This window comes from Asparagus officinalis, chromosome 7, assembly GCF_001876935.1.
Source record: "Asparagus officinalis chromosome 7, Aspof.V1, whole genome shotgun sequence".
Lineage (NCBI taxonomy): Eukaryota > Viridiplantae > Streptophyta > Magnoliopsida > Asparagales > Asparagaceae > Asparagus > Asparagus officinalis.
In genome coordinates, this window is record NC_033800.1 from 60605546 (window position 1) to 60623986 (window position 18441).

Here is an 18441-nt window from a genome sequence, read left to right on the forward strand (position 1 = left end):
TCACTATATATATATATATATGAAAACCAACATAATGTGTGTGTATAGATATTGAGCTTAACGTACTTAACACACATAATATAAATCCTAAACTAAGTTACCCAAGCTTGATCGTGATCTTCAATGAGCTCAACTTGGTACACGTGCGGATGAAGCTTGAACTTGATCTTTAACTTTGAATTGCATAGGCTTCAACCGCTATTCCGCCAACCTCCATTGGATATCATCGTTGAAGCTCTATTCCATCCATCCTCCAACAACGTTGTTTGTCTACAAAACATAAGAATGCACAAACACTAGACAAACAACATTAGTAATAAATTGTTTGTTAAACATCATCAAAATAAGAAGGCCAACAATCTATAATCCCAAGCACTCACCATGATCAAACTAATTTTAATTGAGAGAGAAAGATGCAACTCCACCTTTGGAATTCCAAGCACTCTCCATTTTAATAGATTTTAATTGAGAAAACATAAATGTCATGTCTCCACTTTTAAAATTAATTAACTCTCCATAATTTAATTAGTTGATTTTAATTGAGAGAGAAAGCCATAGCTCAATCTTTAGAATTCAGAGCAAACAATTTGGTTTAATACATTATCCTCTATATTTTAGTGCACATAGTAAAGTTTACAAGATGTTAAATAATTGATTTGAAGGGGGTATGGTTTTGTGTAATTATTATATTTTTATGATTTAATTAATTAAATTGGGTTGCATATTTATTTGAGTGCAATATGATGATTTGAGTGAATTTTGAAGGATATTTTGGGAAATCAAAAGTTTTGACACTCGTATTCTCTTTTATAAGTAGTATAGTTTTGCACTTCATGTTTGTAATTTTATTGTGGCTAAATAGCACTTATATATGCTTACGTGTATTTGGTAGCAAATAGTACCCTAAAGGTTTTTTTCTAACTTGCACGTATATATCATCATTTATTTTTGTAGTACTTACATAGCTTAATGTTTTTGAAACTGACACTTAAATACCCTCGAGTTTGCATAGCTAAGGGTATTTATGTGTAGTTTTTAAAAACTTTAGGATATTTAAGTGCTAGTAGTAAAAACTTTAGGGTATTTAAGTGTCAAGTGAAAAAAAATAAGGGTATATAAGTGCAAGTTTAAAAAGACCTTGGGGTATTTTCTTCCTATCAAATACAATTTGGGATATATAAGTGAAAAGTAGGTGATCATGGGTAAATTACATTAAATCCTTTCAGGATTTTTTAGTAAACCCCCATGAATTTTCAAAATCACACTAACTCCTTAATAACCTTTTATAATTGCAAAAAAATCCCAATAACTTTTTTAGTTTGATAGATAACCCCATGTATTAGAACCAAAAAAACATAAAAAGGCATTATGAAAGTTGATGGGGGTTTAATGTAATATTCCCATAATATGCTAGGGTATTTTTGCAAAATTTATTTGGGGTTTAGTTTGAGTTTGGAAGTTCTTGGCGGTTTATTGCAAAACACTAAAAGTTGATGGGGTTTTGCATAATCAACCCTTTCATTCTATATTAACCCAATCTAGTTTTTCCTCCTTTCTTTACATGATGATACTTATTTGTATTAGAAAAATTCCTCAATGACCCAAAATATGGGACCAATAGACGGGACAAGTGAGGTGGCCCCCTCCTATTGGATAATGAGTTGGTCATCATTAATGATGGCCAACTCATTATCTAATAGGAGGGGGACACATCACTTGTCCCCCCTATTGGTCACATATTTTGGGTCCCTATAGCAAAGCTCGAAGAAGAAACACGTACCACTAGTTATTTCATTACCCTTTTATAAGAAAAAAGTAATCAGCCAATCACATTTATTTTACAAACACGCATTTAATATTCCAGCGTATCTTTAAATTCACTCCATAGATTTATTAAACACATAATACACACATCCAAACACAAATGATTAATCAAACTTATATTCAAATAAAAATATTGACCAACCTCTTGTTGGGACAAACCCGAGGCCCAATAGAACAGGGTCTCAGCAAATAGTAGAGTAGAAATAATGAGACGAACACACAGATTTACGTAAAAAACCCCCTAAATGAATTTGGGGTAATTAAAAACCACGGACAATGATAGAAGAATCCACTATGAGAAAAACCTTTAGAGTTACAATCTCTCTTTACAATGAGAAACTCTCTCTATTTTTCTCTCCCACTTTTCTATATGTGGAGTTGTTTCTGGGATGAATTTTTCCTGAAGAGTTTTGGGCCTATTTATAGCGGCTGGGAAAACATTGTTCCTAATTTTATAATATTTTTTTACTGTGCCTACCTTTTGGTGCCCGCTTTCCACTTTCGGTGCATTTATTTTTGTGGGGCCCGCCACCTTTTTGTTTGTCCACAATTGCTGCTCTCAGCAACTGCGGCTGACAATCTTGTATTGCGGTTGATGGAGATTGATTCACCACATAACATGGGGTTTTTACTGCTTCCGCCCAAAAGACTTGATCTACATTTGTAGTTGCCAACATTGCTCTTGTTCTTTCCAACAGAGTTCAGTTCATCCGAAAACAACTAATGAGAGGAAATCTACTCACTTCAAGAGATTTTATCACAATTTGGAGAACCGTACTCCAAGAAGCTTAGTCCTCGATCAAACCTATAGGCATACAATATTTATTGCTAAAGATTCTACATATACACTGGTTTGGGTATAAAACTCATACTTTCTGGATTCTAGTGCCTTTTTTTCATTTTTTATCAATTTGTTCTTAAATCAATCCGGACCTAAAGGTAAAGTTCATACACTAAGGGGGCAGGAGGAAAACGATTTCCTCATCTCCTTTATCAGTTTATTATCTATACAAAATCTTAATGGGTCTGATCCTTTCTCTAATTAAACTCAACCAGCCCTAAGTGGGTTTGGTGGCCATAATAGCCATCACAGGTGAAGCCCTTGCCCACAGGAAAGATCGGAGGTCGCCAGATATCACGGGAATCAACGCTGGTGGCCAGAAAGGTATTTTTTCCTTCTACAATTATTCATAACTAATTAGTAAAGAAATAAAATTGAATCTGTAGAGAACAGTTTTTTTTAATCATTTGAGAAATGAAAAAAAAATCAAAGTTTTATAACTCTAGCTCTAACACACGTTTCAATTGAGTAATTTAATGTGTTAAATAGGAATAAATGTGATAGGAGTTATAGAATGCAAAGGGACTTTAAAAACTCTAAGTTAATCAATCCCTCATACCTTCATGCATACAAAAAAAAGGATCTGGAGAGTACGAAGAGAAGAAGAGGGAGGATTAAGCTTCAAAAGGTTAGTGATTCTGTCACGCCCCCAAAATGCACAGCTTATTTTTGAGATGCATGACAACGGTAACAAGTGCACAAATCACATGCTAAGCCTACGGTGCACTTCCATAATACAATAAACTTCAATTTAAAAGAAATTTTATTAAAAAATGGAGAAGTCTCAGAGCAAAACTACATTATAATAAGTTCACTCTAATGAGTCCACTCCATTTTGTTGAGAAGTATAAGCGGTACTGAATCGTCTTTTGATGCATTTTTGCTTGCAAAATGGAAGAAATTCATCGTCTGTGTATTCTCCTCTATTATCTGACTTCAAGCACTTGATCTTTTTTTTAGATTCAAGCTCGACTCACGCTTTGTTGGCTCTAAAGATTAAGAACACATCTGACTTCTTCTTGATAGGATATACCCAACATCTCCTGGAGTAATCATTAGTAAATGACACAAAATATTTTGCTCCTCCCATGAATGTAACTGGTGCTTGCCAGAATAAACTAGTTCCAGAATAGCATTGCTTCTAGGACTCGATGTGTTGAACTTCAGCCGATGCTGCTTACTTGTAACACAATGCGCGCAGAATGGAAGATCTACTGAATTAAGTTCAGAAAGCAGTTTCTGATCGGAGAGAATCTTCAAGCCTAGTTCTGACATGTGGTCTAGTTTTCAATGCCATATTATGGTTTGTTCGTCACCATGGCTAGTTAATGTCACACATGAATTAGCTTCCTACAAGGTTTCTCCTTTGAGCATGTATAGATTTGCAATTATCTTTTTTTCTTTTATCACAATAAGCGCCCCTCTAACAATTTTCATGATCTCATTTTCTTTATGGGTCTTGCAACCAAGCTCATCCAATTGTCCTAAAGATAATAGATTCTTCTTCAAGCATTTCACATGCTGTACATCTTGAATGGTGTGTATTGTACCATCAAATATTTTCATTTTGATAGTGTCAATACCATAAATCTTCAAGGCATGATTATTGTCCATGAATACAGATCCTTCTGAGATAGGTTCATATTTTTTTTCTTTTGTTCATGCACGAGTTCTTCCAGCACCATCTTCAACCATATCGCCTCTTCACTAGCTTGTGTAGCTGCTACATATTCTGCTTCTATTGTTGAAGTAGTCACAATTGGTTGCAGTTTTGAAATCCAGCTTTTCATTCAAAAATAAAACACATTTAAGTTCAGTACCACTTCGTTCGTGAGAAAATTAAAGAATGAACAATGGATATGCAGAAAATTCATACCAAAGACAACCTAGCAATTTTTTTGATAAAAACAGTCAATGCTTATGTGGTGTCGATCATCTTGTGATCGGTCGGAGACGTGAACAACATGAAGATGGCAAGATAAAAGGAATGATGTGAATATATAATTAATACTTAATCAAATCTTTAAGTGGAATATTGTCAATCGTAATTGCTGATAGTAGTAATTGTGGACAAACAAAAAGGTGGCGGACCCCACAAAAATAAATGCACTAAAAGTGAAAAGCGAACATCGAAAGGTTGGCACAGTAAAATATTATAAAAATAGGAATAGTATTTTCCCAGTCGCTATAAATAGGCCCAAAACTCTTCAGGAAAAATCCATCCCAGAAACAACTCCAAATATAGAAGAGCGAGAGAGAAAAATAAGAGAGTTTCTCCTTATAAAGAGATATTGTAACTCCAAAGTTTTTCCTCATAGTTGATTCTTTTATCATTGCCCGTGGTTTTTACCGCAAAGTCATTTAGGAGGTTCTCCATGTAAATCTATGTGTTTTTTTTATTACTTTCACTCAACTATTCGCTGAGACCCTGCTCTATTGGGCCCCGAGTTTGTCTCAACACGCTGTGGTTTATTAATTTAAGGGTATGCTCATTAAAAAAAGGTTATTTTCACAAAACCCTCTTAAACTTTGGAAGTGTTGCACCTACCCCCCTTAACTTTGTTTATCTCATATAACCTTTGAACTATGGGGATCTCACAAAATCTCATGAACTTTAGCTTATCTCACCTAACCCCCTGTTTATAATTTTTAAATAACTAAAATATTTTTGAGTGAAAATTTTCCAAATGTTTTCATTTGTCATTTACAAGCAACATACGCATTCCCCTAAAGTTTAAGCCCCCCTCCCACACAAGGAAAAAAGAAAGCAGTAGAATGTTAACGACCATCTAAAGTAACGCGTGTGAGGTTCTGCTTCAAGTCTTCACAAGAGTTATTGTTTCTTTGGTTATTAACGTTCTAGCTTTTTATTGATTGTTTAGCATGGAATCAATTACTTTTCCCCCCTCAGTGGTTCGGAGGCATGAAAAGAAACATCTAAAATGTGATAGAGAATTTAACCAGAAGAAGTTAAAAGATAAGTTCTACATCCATGGCCTTTAACACGCTACTAAGAACAATACGTACAAGAGCAAGCATATCATTGTTAAGGCCTATCTCTAACAGACATTCTATCAAACTCCTTCTCTACAGAATCAAAAGAAGTGGGAGGATAAGAGGGAGTTGTATATGCGACAGAGTTGGTGTAGGGGGTCCAAAAGACAACATCCCCATCATTTTATTACAGGAGATCACATGCTTCACGCCTTAACACAAAAAAAATAAATTCTTTTTATATCTTGTTGAGCACTGCGGAAGCAAAACAATCAAACCAACGTGCTACGAGAAATCAAATCAAACAAACGTCGAGAGAAGGTCAAACGAACCAAATCAATGCCACAAACAAAAACAATCAATTTTAATGTGGTTCGATAAGTTGCCTACGTCCACAGGGCAAGAAGGGGATAGAGTTTTTCTCTAATAGAGAAGAAGAGTACAAACTGATATTACAAATCACTCAAACTCACCAATTAATCTCACCAACAAATCTCTAATTCTCTCCAAACAAAACCCTAACCAATAGCTCAGAAAATGCCTCTTTTCTGTGCTCCAAATATCCCCAATTTTCTTCTCAATTCTCTCTTCCAATTGTTCCATATATATAGAAATTCTAAAATCATAAACATACTAGGAATTCTAAAACAAAAAATAAAACAGATTAGGAATCCTAATAACCTGTTATCAAAACAGATTTGGAATCATTTTACCAAAACAGATTAAGAATCCCAATAACCTGTTACCAAAATAAATTAGGAAACATATTAGGAACATGCTATCCAACAATTCTCCACCTCGGTGAAGTTTTTCCAAAACTGAGCTGACACCAATATCAACCAAACGTCTCACTTGTTGCATCTAGTACGAAGTAGAACAAATCCACGACAACGGACTCAATCCACAACAAGTCGAGAACCCAAATGAGAATGCGAACAAATTCCAAATGTCGGTATCAACTCACCAAACCGGCTGCATCATAAATGACTGCCTACGTATCCTCTTGCCCAAGGAATCAAGCATTCACGTAGTTCACCCAAACGGCTTCCAAAGACCCTCAATCAAATAGAAAAGTTTACAACTCTTCATCAATATCACCAACGAATCTGCAACTAATAGCGCTCTCAATGGACCCAAATTGAAACAAATCAAACACCTCCACTTGAGGTGAACCAATGGATGTATCCAAAACATGTCCACCAGCTGCACTCGAATCCAAAAACAACTTATCATCTGCATCCAAATCCAAATGATCTCCAAACTATGTCACCTCAGCTGGAATCCCAAACGATGAAGTATAATCTGGAGTATGTAGAGTAATCTCCACCCAATATGAAGTAGTATCACCCTCTACCCGCTATGATATCCCAATGATCTGATCAACACTCTCCACCTGCCGAGAGTCAAATGTGACATACCTGCTCAAAACAAAATCATAAACTTCTAACTGATAATCAAACGAACCTATGAATCCCAAACGTGCAATCGGATCAAATCTCATATCCTCGATATGACCAAACGTTGGGCAACCAAATATCCGACGTAACCCAAAATCTGAAGTAGCTCCACCAGATCCAAAATCTCCACACGCAGCAGTCGGCAACCTATGACCAAGATGATCCAAATATATCGAAGCTCCAAAACCAAAACCAATGCTCGACAACCAACGTCGATCCCCTCCAGTAAGGAACGACCCATCAAAACTGTCATCTCATCTCGTCGCCCTAATGTCTCCATATCAATGAAGTGTCTCAAAGTGTCACGAGCTCGACACAAATGTAAGAAAGAACCCCTACCAAAGCTAGAACGACGGGTTACCTTTCTACCAATACACTTCTTCTAATTGTTATTGACGTCTAGGACTTCACACCAACGGGACCTGGTTGCAACCCACCAATGCCTAGAACAATCCCCAACTATGGAAACCAAATACCGATTACCTCCCAATGATGCCTCCTTGGAAGGCCCCAAATGCCTGACTGAACACCACCTAAAAGACCCCTCGATCGATGGATAGAAGTGTCAAACTCCACCTCGATCTTCTTGCTCATACCAATGTTCTCAAAGGACTTCAATTTGCAGGTCAAAACACTCCTTAACAAACCATACACGACATAACCAATCAAATAACCTATCCTCAACAAATGCCACAGTCTAGCCAAATCCAAAGAAGTCGTCGGCTCTCTATCAAACACCATGCTCTCAATCAAATAATACAAATTATTCCTCCTAACGCCCTTCATCACAATCATGGACCCTAATATGACCTTCAAACGTGAATCGACTAAGGTCACATTATAGCATGCTGCCTCCAAAACTCTAAGTGAGATGATGTTCTTCTTCAACTGAGGAATGAACCTCACTCCAACCAACTCCTGAATCACTCTGTCACTCATCCTAATCCGAACGGTACCAATATCACCAATAGGATATTCATGATCATTACCCATGAGCACGACCTCCTCTCATTCCAACTCCTGAAAGCTGGAAAACCAATCCCTCCTAGGGCAAATATGGTAAGAAGCACACGAATCCAACATCCACTCTATAGAGTCGGCAACACAAACTGACGGTAGTGCAGATAACGAGCAGCCCGAAGAATCCGAATCTGAACTATTGCCACTAGCCTTGACGACATTCACCTCTGAAGCTTGAATAGCTTTCCCCTTATTCTTCCCGGCTCGATCAACCAACTTTGGGCATTCGGCTTTCCAATGTCCATCCTATTTATAAAAGGCACATTGATTCCTACGAACTCTAAGATGTGCCCCTCTAGACTGCGACCTCCTACCACGGTGAACTCTTTGCTCTTGTGACCAATGCCCCCACTACCGGCTCAACTGAAGTCTCATTATCCTTCTTTCGAAGATGATAATTCACAAGTGCAGCGGTGACCTCACTATAAGAAATAGATGTCTTCCCATTAATAAGAGTAAGAACGAAGGTCTCATATTTCTCATCAGGTAAGGAACTCAACAACAACAACGCCTTGTCCTCATCTTCAATCATCACATCTACATTCGCTAAATCCACAAGAAGCTTCGTGAAGTGGTTCATGTGATCACAAATGGAGGTCCCCTTCTTCAATTGGAAGTAATAAAGCCTCCTCTTCAAATGTAAGCGGTTCTCTACACTCTTGGTCAAATACTTACCCTCTAGGATCTCCCAAATCTTCTTAGCCGAAGTCGTCAAATACTTACCCTCTAGGATCTCCCAAATCTTCTTAGCCGAAGTCTCATTGATCACATCATATTTTAAATCTTGAGTCTTAGCCGAAGTCTCATTGATCACATCATATTTTAAATCTTGAGTCAAACAAGATCTAATCACACCACATGCTGTTCTATTTATCTTTTTCCAAACATTCTCCTGAATGTCGTCCGGTTTCCCGTCCAACTCCAAAGTGTCTTCTAAATTTTACGCATTGGGCACATCCAAGACTTCACATCTCCAAAGATCAAAATTTTTGTACCATTAAACTTCTCCACGTCTATCTTCATAGAGTGGATATTCAAACTTTGGATGGTCTTCACGCCGGAAGTACCCTCCACAACTCTTTTTTTCCCGACCATCTTTCTCAAAGCACCAAAACAAATGCGGAACAAATGAAGAATAGATCCAAAACTAAAAAAGATAGAGTCTTTACCAAAAAGATCTCACATTTATCACCAAACGAAGCTCTAGGCGAGCCTCCAAAATGACTTACTCCTCCAAATAGCCCAAGCGTAGCCCGAGCTCTAATACCACTTGTTGAGCGCTGCGAAAGCCAAACAATCAAACCAACGTGCTACGAGAAATCAAATCAAACGAACGTCGAGAGAAGGCCAAACGAACCAAATCAATGCCACAAACACAAACAACCAATTTTAACGTGGTTCGATAAGTTGTCTACGTCCACGGGGCAAGAAGGGGATAGGATTTTTCACTAATAGAGAAGAAGAGTACAAACTGAGATTACAAATCACTCAAACTCACCAATTAATCTCACCAACAAATCTCTAATTCTCTCCAAACAAAACTCTAACCAATAACTCAGAAAATATCTCTTTTATGTGCTCCAAATATCCTCAATTTTCTTCTCAATTCTCTTTTCCAATTGTTTTATATATATAGAAATCCTAAAATCATAAACATACTAGGAATTCTAAAACAAAAAAAAAACAGATTAGGAATCCTAATAACCTGTTACCAAAACAGATTTGGAATCGTGTTATCAAAACAGATTAGGAATCCCAATAACCTGTTAGCAAAACAAATTCGGAAACATATTAGGAATCTGCTATCTAATATGTCTCCCATGCTTCACTATCCATATCGGTATCGGAAAATGATGCGGATATGGATAGTGAATTTGCTAATCAATTGGATCCAGATCCGGATCAGGATCCCCAGTTCATTTTTGAAGCCAATACGGATTCAGATCCAGTTTTACTCAAGAAAACCGGATCCAAATCCGAATATCCTGCAAATAATGGCCGCATAGTTCCGCGTGACTTTTCACACCGGCTACTTCCAAATGATATGTGTACTACAAATAAAATCAATGTTGTGGAGAACCCATCTTTTGATTCACTAGTTTTAGTACATCATTATTTTAATAATATTTTTTATCTAACACGTTTTTTTTATCTAGGACTCTAGCATTAAATTTGTACAGCTGTCTGCCGTCTAAAACTAGTATCCATGACTCTAATTATAGCGTGATTATTTTAGGGAAAATGATAGGGGCACACCCCCAACCACACCTCCAATCACACCCCCCCTCTCTCATTTACTACAGTGCACCGGGCCTCACATGAGATTTTAAAAACTTAAAATCTCATGAGGGGCCCGGTGCACTGTAGCAAATAAGAGAAAGGGTGTGGTTGAAGGTGTGGTTGAGGGTGTGCCCCTTATTTTAGGACTCGAACATCATTATTTAGGACTCGAACATCATTATTTTATTCTCGAAAAGTCAATGAATTGCTCTTATGTGATCTTTTTTATTTTTTTATTGTTTAGAGGTCATGAGCAGGAGCACTTAGATGGTGAATTATGTCTCACTATAGTTCATGGTTAATAGAGGACTTACACGGTGAACTATGTCTCACTATAGTTCATGGTTAATATAGGATTTATATATACTATATATATATATATAATATATATATTATACTACTACTATATACTAGTATATATATATATCGAGTATATATATAGTATATATATATATATATATATATATATATGGAAGCAGAAATGGAATCTAATGTGACACCCTAGGCTCCCACCTAAGGACGCGGCCTAGAATCACATCATTTCCTTATTTTTTTACGATGCGCTCCGTTGAACTTGATCTACACGTTCTTAAACCCAAACACGCCAATTTTGGGATTAATTTGTTGTGTTTTGACCATTCGTTAGGTCGTGCAAAAACTTCTATTCATTCGAAACCGTTAAAATTGCAGCGATTGGATATAGGGTCAAAACACGACGGGTTCACCCCAAATTGGTGTGTTTGGGTTTAAGAACGTGTAGATCAAGTTTAATGGAGCGGATCGTAAAAATGATGTGATTGTAGGCTGGCGTCCTTAGGTGGGAGCCTAGGGGTGTCACCTTAGATTTTCACTTTTCCTATATATATATGGGGAGAAGTGAATTTTAATGTGGACTCCCTAAAGGCTCCCACGCTAAGGACGCGGCCTAGAATCACTCATTTTTATTTTTTTACGATGCGACTCCGTTGTAACTCTGATCTACACGTTCTTAAACGCCAAACACGCCATTTTGGATATAATTTGTTGTGGTTTTGATGACCATGTCGTTAGTCGTGCAAAAGCTTCTATTCTTCGGAATACCGTTAAAATTTGCAGCGATTTGGATATAGGGCAAAAACACAGACGGGTTCACCGCCAAATTGGTGTGTTTTTGGGTTTAAGAACGTGTAGATCAATTTAATGAAGCGGGTCGCAAAAAAAAGGAAATGATGTGATTTTAGGCCGGCGTCCTTAGGTGGGAGCCTAGGGTGTCACCTTAGATTCACTTTCCCATATATATATATATATATAATATATATATATAATATTATATATATATATATATATATATATATAATTATATATAAGAGGAAATATTAGGGTATCTTGGTAACTAAACACAGCGCAATTTTGTGGCTTGTAGTGAGGGTAGACAATCCCCTCACTCATTCAAATGGGGGACCAACATTCACATGTGGTTGATGGAGTGCATGGGGATATGCAACCATTGAAATAGTGAGAGAGGGATTATGTCAGCTCACTACCAACACATAATTTTTGTGCTTGGTACCGAAGGCAATACGCCATTTCTCTCTTCTCTCTCTCTCTCCCGTCTCCGTCCGTCCTCTCCTCCTCTGCAATCTCTTCTCGACTCATCTCTCTCTCTCTTCTCTCTCGTCCTCTATATATATATAAATATATATATTATATATATATAATATAGTTATAATATATATATAATATATAATATATATATATATATATATATATATATTATATATAAATAGAATATTACTATATATATATATATATATATATATAGTATACCACTGCTCATGCGAATCATATCCATTTTCAGTATCCATTTGCCATGCCATGGAGTCATAGGCTGTTATGGGACATATTTGTTCCAACGAATATATGATATGAATGAGTCAGCATAATTGGATGCAGCGCAACAAGCCGGGACACCGCTAGTGGTCGGCCGCTCCTACAGGTCGGTATGAGAGATCGGCCTGATGGAGATCCTGATCTCCTAGACGAGTCGACATCTTTATATCGACTCAAGAGATGGTTGTTAGCTGAGACAAGACGACTTTCCCACCAGCCGGACAGGCCGACACTCCTGAGTCGATGAGAAAGACGGTGCCGGTCGACACGAGAGTCAACAACTCAAAAATATGACCCTATGGGCTTTGCTTCTTGACGAAGCTAAAGGATTGCCCTTATCTCAAACCTGTCAGCATAGGCGTTACTTCTCAACATTGTTTAATCTTTGATGATCATCATTATATCTCCGGGCTGCTGGCTCCCAATGCTGCTGAAGTGATCTCCCGCCACTCACAAACCAACACGTGTGGAGAAAATGATGACTTATTTTCCATCACACTCCTCATCACCGCCTCACCACCGTCTTACTGCACACTCATGAAGTGACCAATCTGCCCTAGGCATCCCCTACTGCACACTCATGAAGTGACCAATCTGCCCTAGGCATCCCCTATAAATACAGATGCTATTCTCCATCGCCAAAGGTTCACAATCTAAAACCCCCAAGAGCACGCACTACACAAAAACAAGAACACATAGTTCTGTTACTCCACTCAAGCTCAAGTTCATCAACTGACTTGATCGTCGAAGGTACCACATGGGAACTTATTCCCACCCTATTACGACTCTTTGTGTGCAGATTGCTCAATCATCCTAAATCCGAAATAATACATAAAGTCGAAGAAGAAAGCGGCCCCTTGCAAACTACGTGACTTTATTTGGCTGTGTGATATTTAACATCAACAATATCCGTACATGCTTCTTTATATCCGAACCATATACATTTTTTTTTAATGCGCCTATGGTTATGACTCTTCTTTTACCAAAGAATATCTGTATCTGTATACGTTTTCGTTTTTAGAAAGCGAATATGAATATGGTAAGGATCATATCTGAACTGTATCCGAACAGAATGCGCCCCTAAATCCAGAGAAGAAGATCACATTGTCAGGGACCAATGATCAGGTTGGTAACCTGTGAACTAAGCCAGAGCAGAGCCTATGAAGCTGAGGACTGATATGCATGCTTGGGGGATTGATACGCAAAGCTTAGGGGCTGACTTGCAAACACTTTTAACTACAAGGGTCCTGTATTAAATGTCCAGTTTAGTCCTAACTGTTTCTGTTTTTTTTGTTAACTGTGTGCACGTTATTGTGTGTGCGGATTTCCTAAACTCTGGAATCAGACTGTATAAATACAGAGTTGTAAAGTTCAATGAGGATTTATGAATGAATGAAATAAAAATTTCTCTTCCTCAACTCTCATCTCTGTCTACAATTCTTCTTCAACCTCTGTTCATTTCTCTCTCAATTCTCTCCTACACACTCTCCTTGTTCGTTTCAGGCTCATCATGGCCAGAAACAACACAAAAAGCATCGATCGATGTTTCAGAACCTCACAATTGGTATCAAAGCAAAGCTTACTCGATCAACAATGGATGGCAAGAATGAGTAGGATATCTTCTCAGCTGGAAGAGAATGCAAAGCTTCTCCAAGAACTCAGGAATTCCAAGGATCAGGCCAAGGAGTCATAAGATCAGGAGCAAGAGATGAACGGAGGGAGGGTCTTGAGCTCGGAGCCAAGAAGTGATCGGGGAATATTGGGGCTAGGCACCAGGGATCTGGGCCAAGGAATCTTGGGTTCTGGGATGAAGAACGATCGGTGAATCTTGAGCTCAAAATCAAGAAGCGACCGTGGAATTATGGGATCAAGCGTTAGGAATCAAGTCAATGAACACGACCATCAATCTCAGAGGAAGTTTGATTTCACTGGTGTTCTCCAATCTTTCCCAGTCTCTTCCCGCGAAACTCATCTCCAATCTTTCCCAGTCTCTCCAAATTCAACTCAGATTTCTTCTTCTAAGAAAACCTAACAAAGGTGTTCGACGAAATGCCTCAGTGAGCCATTGAGATCCACCAAGAACCTGTAGGGGTCTTTGAGGTGTTCGTGGAGGAACCGGAATCGATCGCCTAAAGTAGATGTTGATCTCTCTCCAACATTTACTGCATGGAAGAAGAAGACAAAGAAGCCATAATCTTCTCGTCTCCATCGATCTCCAACATCTGATGAAAGGAAGAAGAAGATGAAGAAGCCGCAGTCTTCTCATCTCCACCGAAAGCCAAAGCTCAAGAATTCGCCATGGCCAATCTCCAGCAAGAGAAAATCGAAGCCCAAGAACCCGCCATGGCCAATCTCATGCAAGAGAAAGCCAAAGCTCAAGAACCCACCATGGCCAATCTCAAGCAAAAAGAAGAAGACTAAGAAGATGAAGTTGTATGCTTTGAACAGATCGTCGGAGGCTCAAGTTTTTTCAAAAGTGCCTCCTGAGGGGATCTCGAGGGCCGAGCTCGAGAAAAAAGTTGGTGGTCAGATTTTCAAGATTGGTTCGTCCTAACCAGTCAAGAATAAGTGGGTGGAGATTGGAAAACAATTGGCCTCCAGTAAGGTAAAAAAAAAAAGAAAAACAGAAAAAGAAAACAGAGGTGATAAATGAATTTGGAACTGAACTTTATGGAGCCAATTGCATCTTCATCCAGGCCTGAAAATTCCTTGCAAATTTCTTCAGAAATACTTGATCGGCCCAATCTTGCTGTAGATTCACCATGTTGGAATGGAGCCTCCATGTCTCAAAAGTATTCATTTGGAAGTGAAGTGAAGGATTGAGGAAAAGGTTCTCAAGTGTTGAATGGAAATGGGAATCAATTAAGTCAGTTAACTGCCATTTCATCACATGAGCATCCTTTGTTGGAGACTGAAGGAGCTAGTGCGGAGACAGTTGTTACTGATGCCACTCAAGATAAACCATTCAACCCAAATCTTGATTCTGAAGATCATATCAAGAAGATCAAGATCGGAATCAACGGGTTTAGAAGGATCGGGCGTTTGGTTGCAAGAGTCGCTCTCCAGCGAAATGATGTGGAGCTGGTTGCTGTGAATGATCTGTTCCTTTCTACTGATTACATGACCTACAGGTTTAAGTATGATAGTGTCCATGGTGCGTGGAAGCAACACGAATTGAAGGTGAAGGATTCTAAGACCCTTCTCTTTGGTGAGGAAGAGGTTTCTGTTTTTGGCTGCAGGAACTCTGAGGAGATCCCTTGGGTTAAGATTGGAGCCGAGTACATTGTCGAGTCCACGGGTGTCTTTACCGACAAGGATAAGGCTGCAGCTCACCTTAAGGATGGTGCCAAGAAAGTTATCATCTATGTACCAAGCAAGGACGCCTCAATGTTCGTTGTTGGTGTAAATGAGAAGTCATACAAGCCTGACATTGATATTGTTTCTAATGCTAGCTGCACCACCAACTGCTTGGCTTCCCTAGCTAAGGTTATCATTGACAAATTTGCATTTGACCTTGAGACAAGGTCCAAATTAAGGGGAGGGAATTTGTCAGGGACCAATGATCAGGTTGGTAACCTGTGAACTAAGCCAGTGCAGAGCCTATGAAGCTGAGGACTGATACGCATGCTTGGGGGACTGATACGCAAAGCTTGGGGGCTGACTTGCAAACACTTTTAACTACAAGGGTCCTGTATTAAATGTCCAGTTCAGTCCTAACTGTTTCTGTTTTTTCTGTTAACTGTGTGCACGTTATTGTGTGTGCAGATTTCCTATACTCTAGAATCAGACTGTATAAATACAGAGTTGTAAAGTTCAATGAGGATTTATGAATTAATGAAATAAAAGTTTCTCTTCCTCAACTCTCATCTCTGTCTACAATTCTTCTTCAACCTCTGTTCATTTCTCTCTCAATTCTCTCCTACACACTCTCCTTGTTCGTTTCAGGCTCATCATGGCCAGAAACAACACAAAAAGCATTGATCGATGTTCAGAACCTCACACACATGCTTCGCGTATTGTCAGTTTGGAGGCTCGAACAGGCCGCAAACCAAAGTGTTCACGCAAATTAACTTTTTTTTATTTTTGGCCCTTCTCATAAATTGAGGGAAGTACTAATAATGGAGTTGAAAGGTGCTAAAAGAAAATGAAGGCAAACATGAAGGACTAGGAGAGAGCCCCAAATTTTATCTTGAGGCGCTAATACATAGGCGTCTTCTTATTTATCTCACAAAAGAAGACTAAGTTCTAACTAATTTTTTATACTTTTTTTCATTCATAGTTATACATGATAAAAATTCAAATAATAAAAGTTATAAGACATATGTAAAACAATAAAAGAAATAAAAGTAGCTCAAGTACTTCTTAAGAAAGATATGCTCTGCGACTGCGACAATTCATGGAACCAAATTCCTTTATGATCATGTCGGTGATAAAAAATTTTTACAAAACCACCAAGTTGTCTGTTAAAATCTATCAATGATTTTATTGTAAGCCTAGTTTTCAAAATTTTCAAAGTTGAAAATAGCGATGGTTTAAGTTATTGTTATCTCTTTTATTGAAAAAAGATTTAATAGTTTTAAGTTTTCCAAGAGAAAGTATAATCAGAAGTAAAACACAATTATTTGATATGAACAAAAAAATTATTGAATAAAAGGATTTTATAGAACATCACTTGGGTAATTACTTTTATGAAATCTTTTCATTCAATAATATGGTTGAATGTTTTACAAAAAAATCATAAGGTCCAAAGTTTGTATGTTTTTAAAAGATGATAAGTCCAAGAACTAATTACTTGAACGTCCAAAAATAAAGAAAGATGCAATACCTTGTGAACTTCTATAAAACGTGAACATGGACAAAAAAAAATCACCATGGATACGAAGGGTAGCCATGGGGAGCTCGTATAAAGAAATATTCAATACCTTGTGAACTTTTGTGGTGGGGGCCGTAGCTATTACCTTAGTATGCAAATAAGAGCATCTCCAACAGCTTCCTCAAAATTTTCTTCAAAATGGAGAAACAAAAGTCATATTCTCCAAATTACTTTTGCTCCAACTCCAACAGCTTCCCCATTTTGAAAAATCGCATTTATTACAATAATAAAGCTCTCTCCAAAAATTTGGAGAATGCTGCAGATTTGGGGAAGGCTCCCTATTTTTTCTCCTACTTCCCTATTTTGGGGAATGGGATGGAGAATCTGTTGGACCAAAAAAAACCTCTATATTCTCTAAAATTGAGTATTTCAAGAAGATGGGGAAGCTGTTGGAGATGCTCTAATGCTACTTCGTTTGGCCCATTAATGAGCCCAGAAAGCAACACATGGGCATTGATTAAGTCCAACAACATATACAAGACACTGGCATTTTCTGGGCTTATGGAATGTACCTAATTTATTTTTGCTGTCTCTTTCCATCACGTCTTTTGCCCATATAAAGCATCTGGCACCAAGCAAATCACAGCCCTGTAGATTTAAAAAAAAAATCTTGTACATCATTTGAGTTCATTTCTTTTTTCTTGCCTATTCTCATAAAAAAAGGGATCAAAATTTAAATCCGAAGAAAGCAATGTTGGAACTATCATCACTAGCGTCTAGCATTGTTTGACCCCGAAAACGCGTGATAGGATCCGAATGACTTAGGATAAAAGGGGCTTTGTTATTGTCTCAGGATATCTACTGATACTTTTATATGCAAATGGTTCTACTTTAATATTGTTTTATTAAATTATTACTAATGACATACTAAATAACTGTTGGATTTAATCTAATTAAATCTATTTGTGGGCACATTTGATTAATCAATGTGTATTGCTATTGTTTAATGATAATCCACTAAAGTGATCAATTAATTTGGGTTAATGGGTATTTAAATAAATCATGGGGTTATATGTGAGGGAAAATGACTGCTCATCTCCTAGTTTAACAAACTTTCCATCAAGATTCAATCTTAACTAGATTGCTACTTGTAAATTAGTAATTAAGGTACTGTTTGGCAAAGGGTTAAGTGAGGGGTTAAGGAGACTTAACCCTTTCTTAACCTGCCAAACACAACAAATCTATATAAGGGTTAAAGTGAGTTAACCCTCTATAATTTGCCAAATATAAAAAATATAGCAGGGTTAAGTTAACCCCTCTAGAGGGGTTAAAATGAGTTAACC

The 18441-nt window shown here is 37.7% G+C and overlaps 1 protein-coding gene across 1 annotated transcript in view; it reads left to right on the forward strand.

Annotated features, from left to right (window-relative positions):
- Window positions 1–15867, forward strand: part of LOC109847221 (serine/threonine-protein phosphatase 7 long form homolog) — a 22290-nt gene extending 6423 nt beyond the window's left edge. Inside the window, exons 7-8 of the mRNA XM_020416463.1 lie at window positions 14982–15036; window positions 15157–15867. Coding sequence (XP_020272052.1) covers window positions 14982–15036; window positions 15157–15867 — 766 coding nt within the window. The remainder of the gene's footprint in view (window positions 1–14981; window positions 15037–15156) is intronic.